General features: G+C 36.0%; 1 protein-coding gene across 1 annotated transcript in view; it reads right to left on the reverse strand.

Annotated features, from left to right (window-relative positions):
• The window catches only part of LOC107609869 (esterase AGAP003155), a 15,326-nt gene continuing 2,348 nt past the window's right edge, over nt 2,618–15,595 (reverse strand). The window contains exons 5-6 of the mRNA XM_016311921.2: nt 2,996–3,097; nt 2,618–2,829 (exon numbers count right to left, since the gene is read on the reverse strand). Of these exons, the coding sequence (XP_016167407.1) occupies nt 2,771–2,829; nt 2,996–3,097 (161 nt within the window). The 3' untranslated portion in view covers nt 2,618–2,770. The remainder of the gene's footprint in view (nt 2,830–2,995; nt 3,098–15,595) is intronic.

Here is a 15,595-nt window from a genome sequence, read left to right on the forward strand (position 1 = left end):
AATAATAATAATAATAATAATAATAATAATAATAATAATAATAATAATAATAATAATAATAAATATGAACACAAACATCAACAAAATAAAAAAATTTAAGTCTAAATTGTTAGAAATAAGAGAGAGATCTGAGAAAAGTATTTCGTGTATTATTCAGGTTGATGAAAGGTACAATATACAAGGGGTATATATAGGTGCTAAATGAATCAAAGTAATAAAGGCATAGAATCCTATAATTAATATACAGATATACTATATAAATATAGATGATATTAATTGGTCTAAATTGATGCTAATGATTCTCTAACATCCCCCCTCAAACTCAAGTGGGAGCTAAGGATACCAACTTGAGTTTGGATAACAAAGTCCGGAAACGAGTCGGGTGATGAGCTTTCGTGAAGATATCAGCAGTCTGATCTAGTGTTTCAACAGCAATGAGATGAACAACATCAATAAGGATACATTGCCAAACAAAGTGACAATCAATCTCAATGTGTTTGGTGCATTCATGAAATACATCATTATGGGCGATCTGAATAGCACTGCGTTTATCACAAAAAACATCAGTAGGGGACGACTGAGGAGCACCCAGATCCTCGAGAAGCCAACGAACCGAGATAACTTCAGCAGTGGTGTCAGTGAAGGCACGACACTCAGCTTCTATGCTTGAGCGAGCAGTGAATGTTTGCTTCTTAGCACGCCAAGAAATGAAAGCGTCGCCAAGAAACAAACAGTAACCAGTAGTAGAACGATGATTAGTGGGATCACCAGCCCAATCAACTGAAGCATACTTAATTAACCTGAGAGAGATAGATGCCATCATCGGTGGAGATGACCTCGAGACCAAGAAAATAGCTGAGAGAACCAAGATCTTTCATCTCAAAGGTTCGAGAACCATCAACATCATCCCCAATAATGATCATGTCATCAACATACAAAAGTAGAAGAACAACTCCACGTTTGCTTTTACGAATGAAGAGGGCATTCTCATGAGGGCTAGAAGTAAAACCAAGACTGCATATGGTAGTGCTGAACTTGTCAAACCATTCACGAGGAGCTTGCTTAAGTCCATAAAGTGCCTTGCGAAGGAGACAAACCTTATTAGAAGGACAAGGATATCCCGGAGGTGGTTTCATATAGACTTTCTTTTTCAAATCCCCATTAAGAAATGCATTCTTCACATCCATCTGACTGAGAGACCATTTTTTAACTGTGGCAATGGCAAGAAGAGCTCTAACAGACGTAAGACGAGCGACAGGAGCAAAAGTCTCTTCATAATCAATACCATACTCTTGCGTACAACCTTGAGCAACCAAGTGGGCCTTATAACGGTCAATAGAGCCATCAGAGTGATTCTTAATCTTGTATACCTATCTACTGCCCACAACTTCCTTATCAGAATGAGGATCAACCAAATCCCAAGTGTGTGCTTTTTCAAGTGCCTGTATTTCTTCCCGCATTGCTTGTTGCCAATTTGGGTTTGAGGAGGCTTCTCTGAATGACTTAGGTTTATGTTGATGAAGGATAGTAGAAAAGCAATGATAATCAAGAAGATGAGGAGGTGGATTCTTTACCCTAGAAGAACGAGCGGGAGGAGAAGGCATGACGGTAGGAGCAGGATCATCATCCGGTCTGGAATCATCGGGAGATGGAGAAGGTGGAAGAATAGGAGACTGTGGAGGGTCACTCGAGATAGAATCTGAAGACTTAAAATTTATTTTTCTATTTTTAAAAATGATTTTGACTTTATTCAAAAAGAGAAGTGCTAATGGATACTGAAATTCACTGTAATAATTAATCTTCAACTAATGAAAGACAAAACACAAAAATAATAAGATCTCAAGTGTAATTTATTACTCCCTCCATTTTAAAAAAACTATTGCTTTTATTTTTTGATTTATTAAAAAATTAATAAACCTAGACATACTCTTTATTTCTATATACCTTAATTTTTCAATCAACCTAAAATAGAAAAGCGACCGTTGAAAATATTTTAATTTGCAAATCTTCATGTAGAATCGCACAAGCAGTTTCGTTTGGAGTTTGTTGGTCACAAATATAATTCAAGCTATTTCGTTACTAAATATAAATTCCACTGAATCTTGCATATTGGAAAAATAGCTAAAGCTAGAACGAAAATTATTGATAAACATTATAATGCTACTAAGAATATGTAGTTTAACTTATAAAACATGAGCACCTAGTTTAAAGGTCTGCTATAATACATGGACACTGATACAAACACAATATGATATGAGATATATAGACACGTAAATTTAAAATTTTTATAAGACATAGAAACACAACAAATATATAAAATATAAAATATTGTTTAAATAAATTGTAATAATATTTTAATATTTTATTGATATTAAAATATAAAATATATTTTTGTTTTAATAATTAATAATATATATTATTTATAAACTTATTTTAAGAATACATGTTAAAAATAAGACTGAACACGTTGACACGTGATAGTATTTAAGTGTTCTAAGTGTGTCTAGATAAGAATTTTTTATTTTTTATTAAGACACGATTGAACACAAAAAACAGCGTATCAGACGAACGTCGATGTGTGTCGTGTCTAAAATATATCCGATACAGAAACATGATAAATCAAAAAATTATCCATCCTTTATAGATACTCTATTTTTTAATATTTCAACAACTTTTTTTTCTTTCAAAAATTACAATAGTAATTTATGCAGAAATTAAAATTGTATCAACCGAAAGTCCTTTTGAAGTTCTCTAAATCCATCTCCCATTTTCATATATCTTTTTTAATTTTTTCAATGAAACTCATCATGGTCTTCAAACTCTCATCATCTGGAAATGAAGAGAGAAAAATATTCACATAACTGGAGGAGTACATATATAACATAAGATCACACATTTGAATGATAACCTATACAGTATCAACATGGATTAATACATACCAAATACATAATAGAAATAAAAAAATATATATGGCAATTTATAATTAGCTACGTACCTAATCTAGGTATTGTATGTCCTTTTGGATGGTGAATAACCACAGGCTCAACACAAGATTCTATTAGTTCACTCCCATATTGCCTCAAAAAATCTGTCTCCCCTGCAGTACGCATGAAAAAATGTCAGCAATTTTTTTTAAAAGAAAACCTTAACGAAAAAGAAAATACTCCATATATATAAGCCTACAGGAAAGACACAAAATCCTGGTACATAATTATTTTAATAAATTGTAGTTTTTATTTAAAAATCATCTTATAATTTTTTTAATAGTAAAAGTTACTCTTTTTAGATTATCAATGTGCACATATAAATTCGAATTTTATTTTTTCAACAATTTATGAATAGAAATTCTGTTTTATTATGCATTTGAAAAAGAGACTAACTTATCATTTTATTCATACCAAAAAATATAAAACTAACTGTTCATATTTTGGTCAAAAAATAAAACTAGGCCCAAGATGAATAAAGGCCTAACAAGGAGATCCTATCTTGCCTACATCTACCCGACTTTATAGAGGTCGGGTTCGACGACAGGGTTCCAATGTTATCTATCCAAATAAGTAACTAACTCCCAAGATATTTTTATTTATCTAAAAGGGAGATCTCAACAACTTTTCTAAAAAAAGGGGATCGTTATCCACCATTAAAGGTGGAACTACACTAAAAGGTAGTTATCTATTTTACTATAAATATACTGACAATCTCAAGTATATTCAGGACTCAATCTACTAAAAAAGCTGCTTCAAACCCTTGCTAACTTAAGTATCGGAGTCCCTTGCAGGTACCACCCCCACCTCCTTACGAAGAACTCGGACGACAGCACTTCAACACTAGTGGAAGTCGGACGCTATCTTAGAAGGAGTTTGGATCTCATATTCAGGCATAGAAACAACCCAATTTCAGGTAACCCTCGGAACATTGGCATCGTTGGTGGGACCTGAAAGTTTACACCTAATACAATCAATTCAAAGGCGACCAAACAGCATCTGTGTCAGAACCAGAACCTCATAACGATGACCGAGCACTCATGATACCTCCACGACATGAAAGACCAAGTGATCCCCACGGAAGGGGTACATCAGGAAATCCTCCACTGTAGCGAATCCATTCAGAAGTTCATCCATCCGAGAATGAAAATCTCCCTCATCCAACAAAGATCATGGGACTTGTACACAAGCACCATGGCCAATTAGAGCAACTTGACCAGGAGATTGAGCAACAAAGAAGTAAAAAGAGATTTGCAAAAAAAGATACGACGACGAAGAGAGCTGGAAGAAAAGCTCTCGAAACTAGAGGCCAACCTTCGAAGTCGGAGTAATCGGGCAAATCCGGAGAAAAGCCCTCTTGGAGGAGAAGATCCGTTCATTGAAGAGATCATGCTGGCTAGGGTTCCTAGGAACTTCAAAATTCCCGACATAGACCTCTATGATGGAACGACCGACCCGAGACACCATCTCAACAATTTTAAAAGTCAGATGTACTTGGCTGACGCGTCCGATGACGTTAACCAAAGCGGTGATGAAGTGGTTTGATAGTCTACCACCTAGGTCGGTAACTTGTTTTGACAACCTAGCAAGAAATTTTCTCACCCGCTTTTCGATCCAAAAAGATAAACTCAAACATGCTCCTAGCCTACTGGGGGTCAAACAAAAGGAAAAACTCTCCGAGTTTACATGGAAGGATTCAACAAAGTCTGTTTGGAGATCTAAAATTTACCCACAGAAGCAGTGATAATGGGGTTGGTTAACGGCCTCAGAGAAGGGTCATTTTCTCAATCTATATCCAAGTGACATCTGACCTCTTTTTATGAATTACAAGAACGGGCGGAGAAGTACATTAACATGGAGAAGAATTTTCGAATTAGAGAGCTAGTTCCAAGGCAAAACCCTCCCTATCGAGCTTGGGACAAACATAAGGTAGCGAAGAAAAAAGAGGAATACAACTTAGACAAGCCTCGAAGATATCATAACTACATCCCACTTTGAGTTTCTCTTGTCGACATCTACAGAAAAATCTGCCACACAGAAAAACTTTCACCTTCTTGTCCTATTAATCACAAAAAAGTTCGAAGTCGAACGAAATATTGTGAGCATGATAAATTATATGGTCATTCTACGAATAATTGCTATGATCTAAAAAATGTAATAGAGAATCTGGCCAGAGAAGATCGGTTAGAGAGGTACCTCGCCGAAAAGTCGAACCATCCGAAAAAAAGGAAGAGAGGTGATGAAAATAGGGGTCTACAAGATTGACCACCACAAATCCCTGATAGGCAAATTCACATGATATTTGGCAGATTTTCAAGAGGACAGGTAACCAAGTCTTCTCGCAAAAGACATCTAAAAAAGTTTACCAAGTTAGTGAAGATGCGAAGTTTCCGACTTTTCCACAATCTCATTAACCAAAGAAGACGTTCAAGGAGTAACCCCAAGGCATGACGATCCTGTTGTGATTACAATGATACTTGCCAATGCAAATCTCCATAGAACTCTGGTAGATCAGGAAAGCTCGCCCGACATCTTAGTCAAGTCTGCTTTTAACAAACTCTGGTTAGAAAAGAAAGAACTAAGAGCAAATTCCGACAATCTTTTTTTGTTAGGAGACACACCCATCCAACCCCCTGCTTCATCCCCTTGCATACCACTTTTGGTAAGGGGTTGAAGTTCAAAACTTTGAGCATAGTCTACATTGTGATAGACATAGTATCAGCCCACAATGCATTGATAGATCGGATAACGTTAAACCGACTAGCTGCGATTGTTTCCACCCCTCATCTCTGCATGAAATTTCTGAACTTTAGAGGAAATTGCCACCATAAGAGGATATCAGAGGTTCGCACAAAAATGCTATAATGAGAGCTTGAATTTACGGGTAAGCATAAAGGGTAAAGCAGTCAACACTATTGAGCTCAGCGGTGTCCGAGCACGAGAAGAGTTACGACCATAACTTGGTGAAAAAATTGAAGAGGTACAAATTCGAGACCAGGCAAAGAAAATAACAAGTATTGAAACCAACATCGGGGAAGAATTAAAAGAAGACCTCATTAAGCTCTTACAACAAAACTCCGACCTCGTTGCCTGAAAAGCCTCCGATATGCCGGGATAAACCTTGACCCAGGCTCATGACCTATTGAACAGAAGCGACAGAAGCTCAGCCCTGAAAGAGCACAAGTCATAGAAGAACAAGTACTAGCCTTATTAGAAGCCAGGTTCATAAAGAAGGTAAAATATCCTTTATGGCTAGCGAATGTAGTCCTGGTAAAGAAACAGAATGAAAAATGAAGAATGTGTGTTGATTATACCAATAACCTCAATAAAGCTTGTCCCAAAGATCCATACCCTCTTCTCAATATTGATGCCTTCGTAGACTCAGTTTTAGGATATAGGTACCTGTCCTTTATGGATGCATACTCGGGTTACAACCAAATTGAGATATACAAGGCAGACCAAAAGAATACCTTTTTCATCACTCCAAAAGCTAACTATTGTTACGTAGTAATACTTTTTGGATTGAAAAATGATGGAGCCACATATCAACAATTAATGAACGAGGTGTTCTCACCTCACCTTGGAAAAATAATGGAAGTGTGTGTGGATGACATACTTGTCAAGACTAAAGAAGACAACAACCTCTTGTCCAACTTAGCTAAAGTATTTAACATAATCAGGAAGCACGTGATGAGACTAAATCCCTCAAAAATGAACATTTGTAGTGGAAATCGAAAAGTTCTTAGGTTTTATGCTCACTCAAAGGGGTATTGAAGCCAATCCGTACAAATCCAAAGCAATATTGGAGATGAAAAGTCCGAGTTATTTCAAAGAAGTCCAACAATTAAATGGAAGGTTAGCAGCCTTATCTAGATTCTTGACAGGATTAGCTCTGAAGTCTCAACCCCTGTTCTGAATACTCAAGGAAGGGAACCAATTTGAATGAACTCAGAAATGTGAACAAGCCTTTCAAGACTTCAAAAATTTCCTGAGTCAACCACCAATCCTCACCTGACCTGTTTCAGGAAAAAAGCTTGTGTTGTACTTAGTAGCTGCAAGCAGAGCCATAGCCTCAGCCTTAGTCTGAGAAGATGAGAATGGACAGCAACCAATTTTGTTAGCAACACTCTACAGGGGTCAGAGCTAAACTATCAAAAGATAGAGAAGTTCGTATATGCCTTTGTTATCACTTTCAGAAAGTACTGACCTTATTTTCAAACTCATACTATAAAAGTCCAAACTAATCATCTTATGAAGCACATCTTACAAAAAATGAATACTACAGATCGATGCTACAATGGGCAATAGAGCTGTTTGAGTTCGGCTTAAGGTATGAAAGTCGGACAACAATTGATGAGTTTGGAAAACTCCAAATTAAATTGGTGATGATCAAATATTATTAATATAATTAAATTACAAAATTATTGATTGAATCTCTAATTCATATTTGCTAATTAATAATTTTGTTACTTTCAGATTTTATTAGGCCGAAAGAAAGAAAAATTAGAAAGCCAAATTGTGCTGACAAATACATTCAGCCTTGTACAACATTGTTATATTGAGAGGCTGAATTATGGTTATGGTTATTGGGCCAGGAAAATATACTTGAAGCCCAACAATGAGGTTGGTCCAAAAATTAAAAATGAAATAGAGCCCAATGGTTAAGCAATTTCTTAACATAGTGAAATCCAATTTGTTATAGTTGCATGCTTCCATCGATACCACACTCTTCATTTGGTGGAATTCAAATATTTATTAAGTGGAGTTAATGCAGACATTGAAAACATGAAAGAGAAAGAGAAATTGATTTGATTGCTTCATTAATGCTACACGCTACTAAGAAAAAGAAGGGAAGTAGGAATTAATTCATTTTGATTTAATTTGTTCAAATCTATTGAATACTTTTTTTTCTACTCTTTCTTCTCTCTCATCTTTCTTCTTGCTTTCGATCACTTCACAGAGGAAGTATGGAAGCTAATGCAAGTTATCAGAAAGAAGAAGAAGCTAGTAACAAGGCCATTGTGATGATGGCATCAAGAAAAAGTAAATCTGAAAAATGGTGTGGCTGAGATCTTTACCACTTATGGTAAGAAGTGGTGAGGAAGTCTCAAGCTCTCCATAACCAAAAATGGTGGAGATCCACTTCGGTCAGAGGAAGAAGATCCTTGAAGGCATGGCTCATCTCTACTGTTGCTCAACCACTACAGGAGGTAGCTACTGTAGCTACGTGGAGGAAGAGGCAGAAGTTAGAGCAGATGGAGCTGTCATAATCAAGAACTCATCAAGGGCTAGGAATTCTTCTTGGAGTGCAAGTCAAGATCGAAGGCCTGGATTGATGAAGCTTGGTGTAAAGGGAAGACACAGAGGTAATTGCATGTTGGGTTTTACATTCGGTTTCCTCTCCTCTCTCTCTCTGGCCAAACCGGTTTTGGTTTGAAAAAGAAGAAGTTTAGCTTGGTTTAACAGTTTCAACCGTGGAGGCTTCCCCTTCTATAAATAAGGGAGAACAGCCAGAGATTGAAGCAAGGAGTGAGAGTGCAAGGCACAGAGTTCTCATAGCTACCTAAGCTAACAGAAGTTCTTCTCCTTCAATGTTCTTCATTTTGTAATTTTTCTGTTTAATTTTGTCTGTCTTGAGTCTCATGGAAAAAGGCAAACAGTGAGGTTTGTAAGAAAAAGCCATAGAGCGGAAAAAGACAGAGTGCACAAAATTAAAAGAAAAAGCCATAGATGTCCTTAGAGGTCCTTTGTACATCTGTGTTGTGTTTCATGATTCTGTGGGAATTCCCTTGCAAGTTGGGTCAGCACTTAGCAGTTGAAACCTTGGTAGGTGACCAAATCAAGTTCAGGATTGGGGTTAGATTCTGGACTTGTCCCGGATAGGAAAGGTAGTTCCTAGGGAGAATTGGTGTATGTAATCATGAAGATTATAGTGAAATTTCATCATTGTTGTGATGGAGACTGGATGTAGGCTGCATTGCACTTGGCAGCTGAACCAGGATACTTCGTGAAGTGATTTTCTCTCTCTCTTCTACTCCATTTCTGTTTTTGCTGCATAGGAGATAAAACTGAAAAATATCTCTTGCCTGGTTACGAGATAAAAAGAAAAAGTCTCGTGGCTAGGTACGAGACAAAAAGCAAAAAGTCTCCAGAAGTTATTTCAAAGGCCAGCAAGTGTTATTAAGCAAAAAATGGGCTAAGATTCAACCCACCCTTCTCTTAGCCACTAATAAACCATCAATTGGTATCAGAGCTTGGTCTCAAAGAGATCAAGCTTTGCAACTTGGAGAAAAGATCTAGATAGCAGAGAACAGTGGCTCAAATTTGGTGTCCTACAATCTGACAGAAGGACAGTCAAGTAACAGACCTCCTCTTTTCAATGGGAAAAACTACACCTATTGGAAGGAGAGAATGAATATTTTTGTGCAAGTAGTAGATTACAGATTGTGGAAGATCATCCTGGAGGGTCCTCAATATCCAACCACCACAAGTGCTAAAGGAGTAGTCTCACTTAAACCTGAAGCCAGTTGGACCGAAGAAGACAGAAAGAAGGTGGAGCTCAATGCCAAGGCTATCAACTTGCTCAACTGTACAATCAGCTTCGAAGAGTACCGACGGGTATCACAATGCACAACGGCAAAGAAAATCTGGGACAAACTTCAAGTCACTCATGAAGGAACCACCATAGTAAAGAAGACCAGGATAGACATGCTGAACAGAGAATATGAAATGTTCTCAATGAAGGAAGGAGAATCCATAGATGAAATGTTTGAAAGATTCAACATCATCATTGTTGGGTTGGATGCTATGGGGATTAAGTATCCTGAATCTCTGCTTGTAAGAAGAGTCTTGAGGTGTCTCACAAAAGAGTGGAAAACAAAGGCATTGATAATATCTGAGAGTAGTGGTCTTGATTCCATGACATATGATGATTTGAGAGGAAATTTACTTGCATTTGAAAACATATATCTGAAAAAAGATACAAAAAAGAAAGGAATAACTTTCACATCTGTTACTAACCCCCTGAATGATGAATCCAGTGATTATTCTTCTGAAAATAAATTTGTTTTGTTTGCCAAAAAATTCAAAAAAATGGTGAAACTCAAGGAAAGAAGTAAATGAAGCAACTCTAGGAAACAAAAGAAAGATTTCAGTAAGGTGATCTATTACAACTGTAAAGAGACTGGCCATTTCAAATCTGATTGTCCTAAGTTGAAGAAAGAGGAGAAGTCGAAGAAGGGAAAGAAGAAAGGACTGATGGCTTCTTAGGAGGACTTAGAAAACGACTCAGAAGATGATGAAGAATTAGAAACCAAGTCCCAACCATGTCTCATGGCAGATCACGTTGAACAGGTAGTCTTTTATAACCTTGATACTGAAGATCTTCATCTTATGATAGACCACCTTTCTGAAAAAAGTAGATGCCTCTTGCTTGATAACCAAGATCTTGAATCACAAATCACCATTCTTAAAGCTGAAAATGGTTTTCTCAAAGATAAATTAAAGGAGACTAAAACTGTTGTTGAACTTATTGAAAAAAACAAGCAATTAAAAGCTCAACTTAAGAGTTGTGAAAGTAATCATTCTGTGGTAGCATATGTAAACTGTTTTAAAAAAAATGAAGAGTTGCTTAAAGAGGTCAAAAAGCTTAAAGAAGACTTGGCCAAGTTCACTCAAAGTTCTGAAAATCTAAATCAAATCTTGACCCGTCAAAAACCTCTTTATGATAAAGCTGGTTTGGGTTTTCACAAAACTTTCAAATCTGTTGAAGAACCTTCTTTTGAAAACGTGGCTTCATCTTCTAATGATACAAGGTTTCAAAACCCAACAAACTTTAACAAAACAGCAACTCCAAGATTTTGTAGACTATGCAACCGGAATGGTCACTTTCCCATTCAATGTTTCTTTGGTGAAAGAATGATTGGTAACAAAGTTTGCAAAATTATTTTTGATTACAATGGATTGGGACAAAGAAGATGGTTTAACGTGAAAGGATCCAAGAAGATTTGAATACCTAAGGTCACTTGAGCTCATTTTGTAGGTGTGCCTAACATCCAAGCGGAAGGACAATATGTGGTATATGGATAGTGGATGCTCTAGGCATATGACCGGAAAGGCAACCTTCTTCATTATGCTTGATGAGTATGATGGAGGGTTTGTCACTTTCGGTGATGATGGTAAAGAAAAAATAGTGGTCATTAGAAAAGTTCGTAAAAGCTTCTCATCTTCTATAAATGATGTTCTTCTTGTTAATGATTTGAAACACAATTTACTAAGTGTGAGCCAATTATGTGATATTGGATATGAAGTTATTTTTAGAAAATTGGTGTGCTTAGTTATTTGTAAAAAATCTGGAGATATTTTGTTTGAAACTAAGAGATGTAATAATGTATATGGATTGACTCTAGAAGATTTAAAAGATAAAAAATGTAACATGCTTTACCTCTCTTGAATCTGAAAAATGGCTATGGCATAAGAAATTGGGGCATGCAAGCATGTATCAAATTTCTAAACTTGTTTAAAAAAACTTGGTAAGAAGAATTCCAAACATTAAATTTAATAAGAATATTACTTGTGATGCTTGTCAATTAGGCAAACAAGTAAAAACTTCTTTTAAACCAAAAGATGGAATTTCTACCAAGAGGCCATTAGAAATGTTGCACATTGATCTTTTTAGTCCCACAAGAACTCAAAGCTTATGAGGTAAAGACTATGGCTTAGTAGTGGTAGATGATTACTCTAGATTCGGTTGGGTACTTTTTCTTGCTCATAAGAATGATGCTTTCCATGATTTTTCAACCCTTTGTAAAAGAATTCAAAATGAAAAAGATTTGAAAATTGCCCACTTGAGAAGTGATCATGGAAAAGAATTTGAAAATCAAGACTTTGAAAAATTTTGTGATGATTTTGGAATTGTACATAACTTTTCATGTCCTAGAACTCCTCAACAAAATGGGGTAGTTGAAAGAAGGAATAGAAGTCTTCAAGAGATGACTAGGACTATGCTTTGTAAAAATGATGTTCCAAAATTTTTGTGGGCTGAAGCTGTAAATACAGCTTGTTATATTTTGAATAGAACAATCATTAGAAAGGGTTTAAAGAAAACACCTTATGAGCTATGGAAAGGAACCCCACCAAATCTTAAGTATTTCCACATTTTTGGATACAAATGCTTTGTACTTAATAATAAAGAGAATCTTGGTAAATTTGATCTAAAATCCTATGAAGGAATGTTTGTTGGATACTCTACCACTAGCAAAGCGTATAGAATTTACCTCAAAGATCATAGGACCATAGAGGAATCCATACACATTTCTTTTTGTGATACTAATGCAATTCCAGTGCTTCTTTTTGTGATACTAATGCAATTCTAGTGCTTCTTTAGCCGACTTTGTAGCCAAATACACTGAAGCTCATAGAAGCCCTGCAGCCAAGAACTTATATGTAGATGGATCATCCAATAAAATTGGAAATGGAACTGGAGTTATTCTGGAGAATGTGATGAAAAGTCATCTTATGCTAGTTTCACAAGCATTTTTCATTTGTTTCATTAGGTTTTATGCACTTTCTTGCACAATAAGTAAGTGGTTGGAGTGGAATTTTATGATTATTGTGATTCAATCAAACATCATTTATTTTATACAAAATCATGAGATTTATGCAAGAACTAAGTGATTATTATGATTGATGCAAATTCTTGTGATTTTGGTGAAACTTTTATTGCTTGTTTGGTTACTTTCAGGTGAGAAAATGAAGAAAAGAAGAAGCCATACATTATAGCGTTGCGTTCAAATAATAAACGCCACGCTCACTTGCGACACGCACGCGTATGGGACGCTCACGCGTCAGGGCAATTTTCGAAGATCCAAGCGTACACGTGCATGACGCGTACGCGTGGAAGTGGTTGGCGCTCGTTTTTGAAGAGAGCGCTATGTTTGATTACTCAGCGTTTTCGGACACATCCAAATTTGGAGGCAAAGTTTTGTAATCGACGCGCACGCATCGATGGTTCACCTGGGATAAAGTACGCGCACGCGAAGCTGGCGCTGAAACTTGAATTGAGATTTTGCTACCCGCGCGCACGCGCAGAAGACGTGCACGCGTGGGCAGCGTTCACTAAGCCAACGTAGCGCTCACTAAGTTAACGCTATCAACGACGCGTACGCGTGAAAGGGGCGCGCGAGCATGTTTTGAGCTGAAGACTGATAGTGACGTGCATGCGTCGGTGAGCAAAGAGGCAAAAAGACGCTCACGCGTCTGAGACGCGCACACGTCTGAGACGCGCACACGTGGATGAATGAATGCTGCGCTCACTTAGAGAACGCAACGTTCCACTAGGAGCAGCAATCAGGAGCCATTTTGATCCACATCTTCATAGGCCAAAAAGCCCACTCCAAGTACTAGATGCCACAATTGGAAAGTGTATAAATAGATAGGAATTTGATTTCATTGCAGAGCTCTCTTTTAGTTTTCATTTTAGAATTTTAGAATTGAGATCAGATCTGAATTTTCCTTGCTGTTTTCGTTTTCTCTTTTCTGCAACCTTTTACTTTCTGTTTTGGATCTGAGAACTTGGATTGGAGAATTCTTCTGAATTTCTTCAATTTGAAGTTATCTTTTACTTTTTCTTTTTGTATTTTGAAGAATTGGAGATCTAATCTTAGCTTTCCTTCCACTTTTATTTCATTTGCAATTTCCTGTTTTCTGTTTTGTTAAGAGAGAAATTGAGATCTAAATTTTCTTTTGTTATTCTTCTGCAATTGTCAATTTCTCTTTTAAGATTTTAGAATTGATTTAAGTTTTCATTCTGATTAGACTCTTCTGTTTCCATTTCTGTTTTGGTACTAAAATCCTAACTGATCTGTTTTCTGAATTTCTTCATCTGAGCATTCTATAGTTTAGATGCAATTTACTTTTCCCAGTTCTGTTTTGATTTCCAACACCCAAATCCCTTTACTATTCATGCAATTTAAGTTTTCCAGCAGTTTAGATTCATCAATTTACATTACTTGCACTTTAAGTTTCAGTTATTTACTTTTCTTACAATTTAAGTTTCAGCTCTTTTAATTTCTTGCACTTTAAGTTTCTGCAATTTTACTTCTTCTGCATTTAAGATTCTACAAATTTCCTTTCTGCTCTTTAGTTTACTTGAAATTTCACTTCTGTTAACCGAATTTCACTCAAATCATAAACTATTCGCTTAACTAAATTCGTCACCAAACTAAAGTTGCTCAATCCATCAATCCCTGTGGGATCGACCTCACTCCTGTGAGTTATTACTACTTGATGTGACCCGGTACACTTGCCGGTGAGTTTGTGTGGAATCGTTTTTCCCTCATCAGAAAGAAAAAGGAACTCAGATAGAACTTTTATTGAATTCGAGTTTCCAACCTCCAATAATCAAGTCGAGTACGAAGCCTTACTTGCTGACTTAAGGCTAGCCAAAGAAGTCGGAGCAATAAAGTTGATTGTATTTAGTGATTCTCAAGTAATAACATCTCAACTTAATGCGACTTATCAGGCTAAAGATCCCAACATGAAGAAGTACTTAAAAGAAACACGAGAACAATTAGCTCAATTTTCAGAAGTAGAAATCCGACATATAACTCGGAAATCCAATAGTTCGGACTCAAGTAGGGGTATGTTCATACCCTGGCCCACAAACAAAACCAGACCCAAAATGAATAAAAGGCCCAACAAGAAGATCCTGTCTTGCCTACACCTACCCGACCTCATAGAGGTCGGGCGCGACGATAGGAGTCCAATTTTATCTATTCAAATAAGCTACTAACTCGCAAGATATCTTTCATTTATCTAGAAGGGAGATCTCAACAAATTTATTAGAAAAAGGAAATGGTTATCCACCATTAAGAGTGAAACTACACTAAAAAGTAGTTATCTATTTTACTATAAATACACTGAAAATCTCAGGTATCTTCAGGACCCAATCTACTAAAAGCTGCTTCAAACCCTTGCTAATTTAAGTATCGGAGTCTCTTGCACAAATACCACCCCACCTTCTCACGAAAAACTTAGACAACACCACCTTCAGGTTAAAAAACAACTCAATTTCAAATAACCTTTGGAACACTAACCATATTTATTGGGTCCTTCACTAAACACTAAGATGTCCCCTAATTAGCTTCCAATATGAAGCGAATAGTTTAAGTTTCAAACTAAAGATATAATTTGGTTTAAAAAAAAAATGTTTCAGTTTCAAGTAAAAAACAAAGAAAAAAGGTTTCGGTGTTTTGTTTTCATAAAATATCAGTTCTTACACATTTGTATACTTTTAAAATATATATATAATTTAAAAAAATTGTAAACATTAACTTTAGCTCTTTTTTATAAAATTAACCAGGGTAGTTTTTTCATCAATTTTAATTTTAAATTTCTTTTAACTATATTAAAATCTAAAAATCAGTTACCATATATGGATATGTATTTGATGTTAATGAAATTCATTAAAAAATGATTATATTATTGTATAAAAGTTGGATTATTTTGATACGATAAACAATATATTACAAAATCCAATATATTACCAAATCCAAAAATTTTGTTGAAGTCTTTTTTAAAATAAAAAGAAAATGAACTTTAACCACCAATTT

The sequence above is a fragment of the Arachis ipaensis genome, chromosome B07, assembly GCF_000816755.2.
Source record: "Arachis ipaensis cultivar K30076 chromosome B07, Araip1.1, whole genome shotgun sequence".
In the NCBI taxonomy this organism is placed as follows: Eukaryota; Viridiplantae; Streptophyta; class Magnoliopsida; order Fabales; family Fabaceae; genus Arachis; species Arachis ipaensis.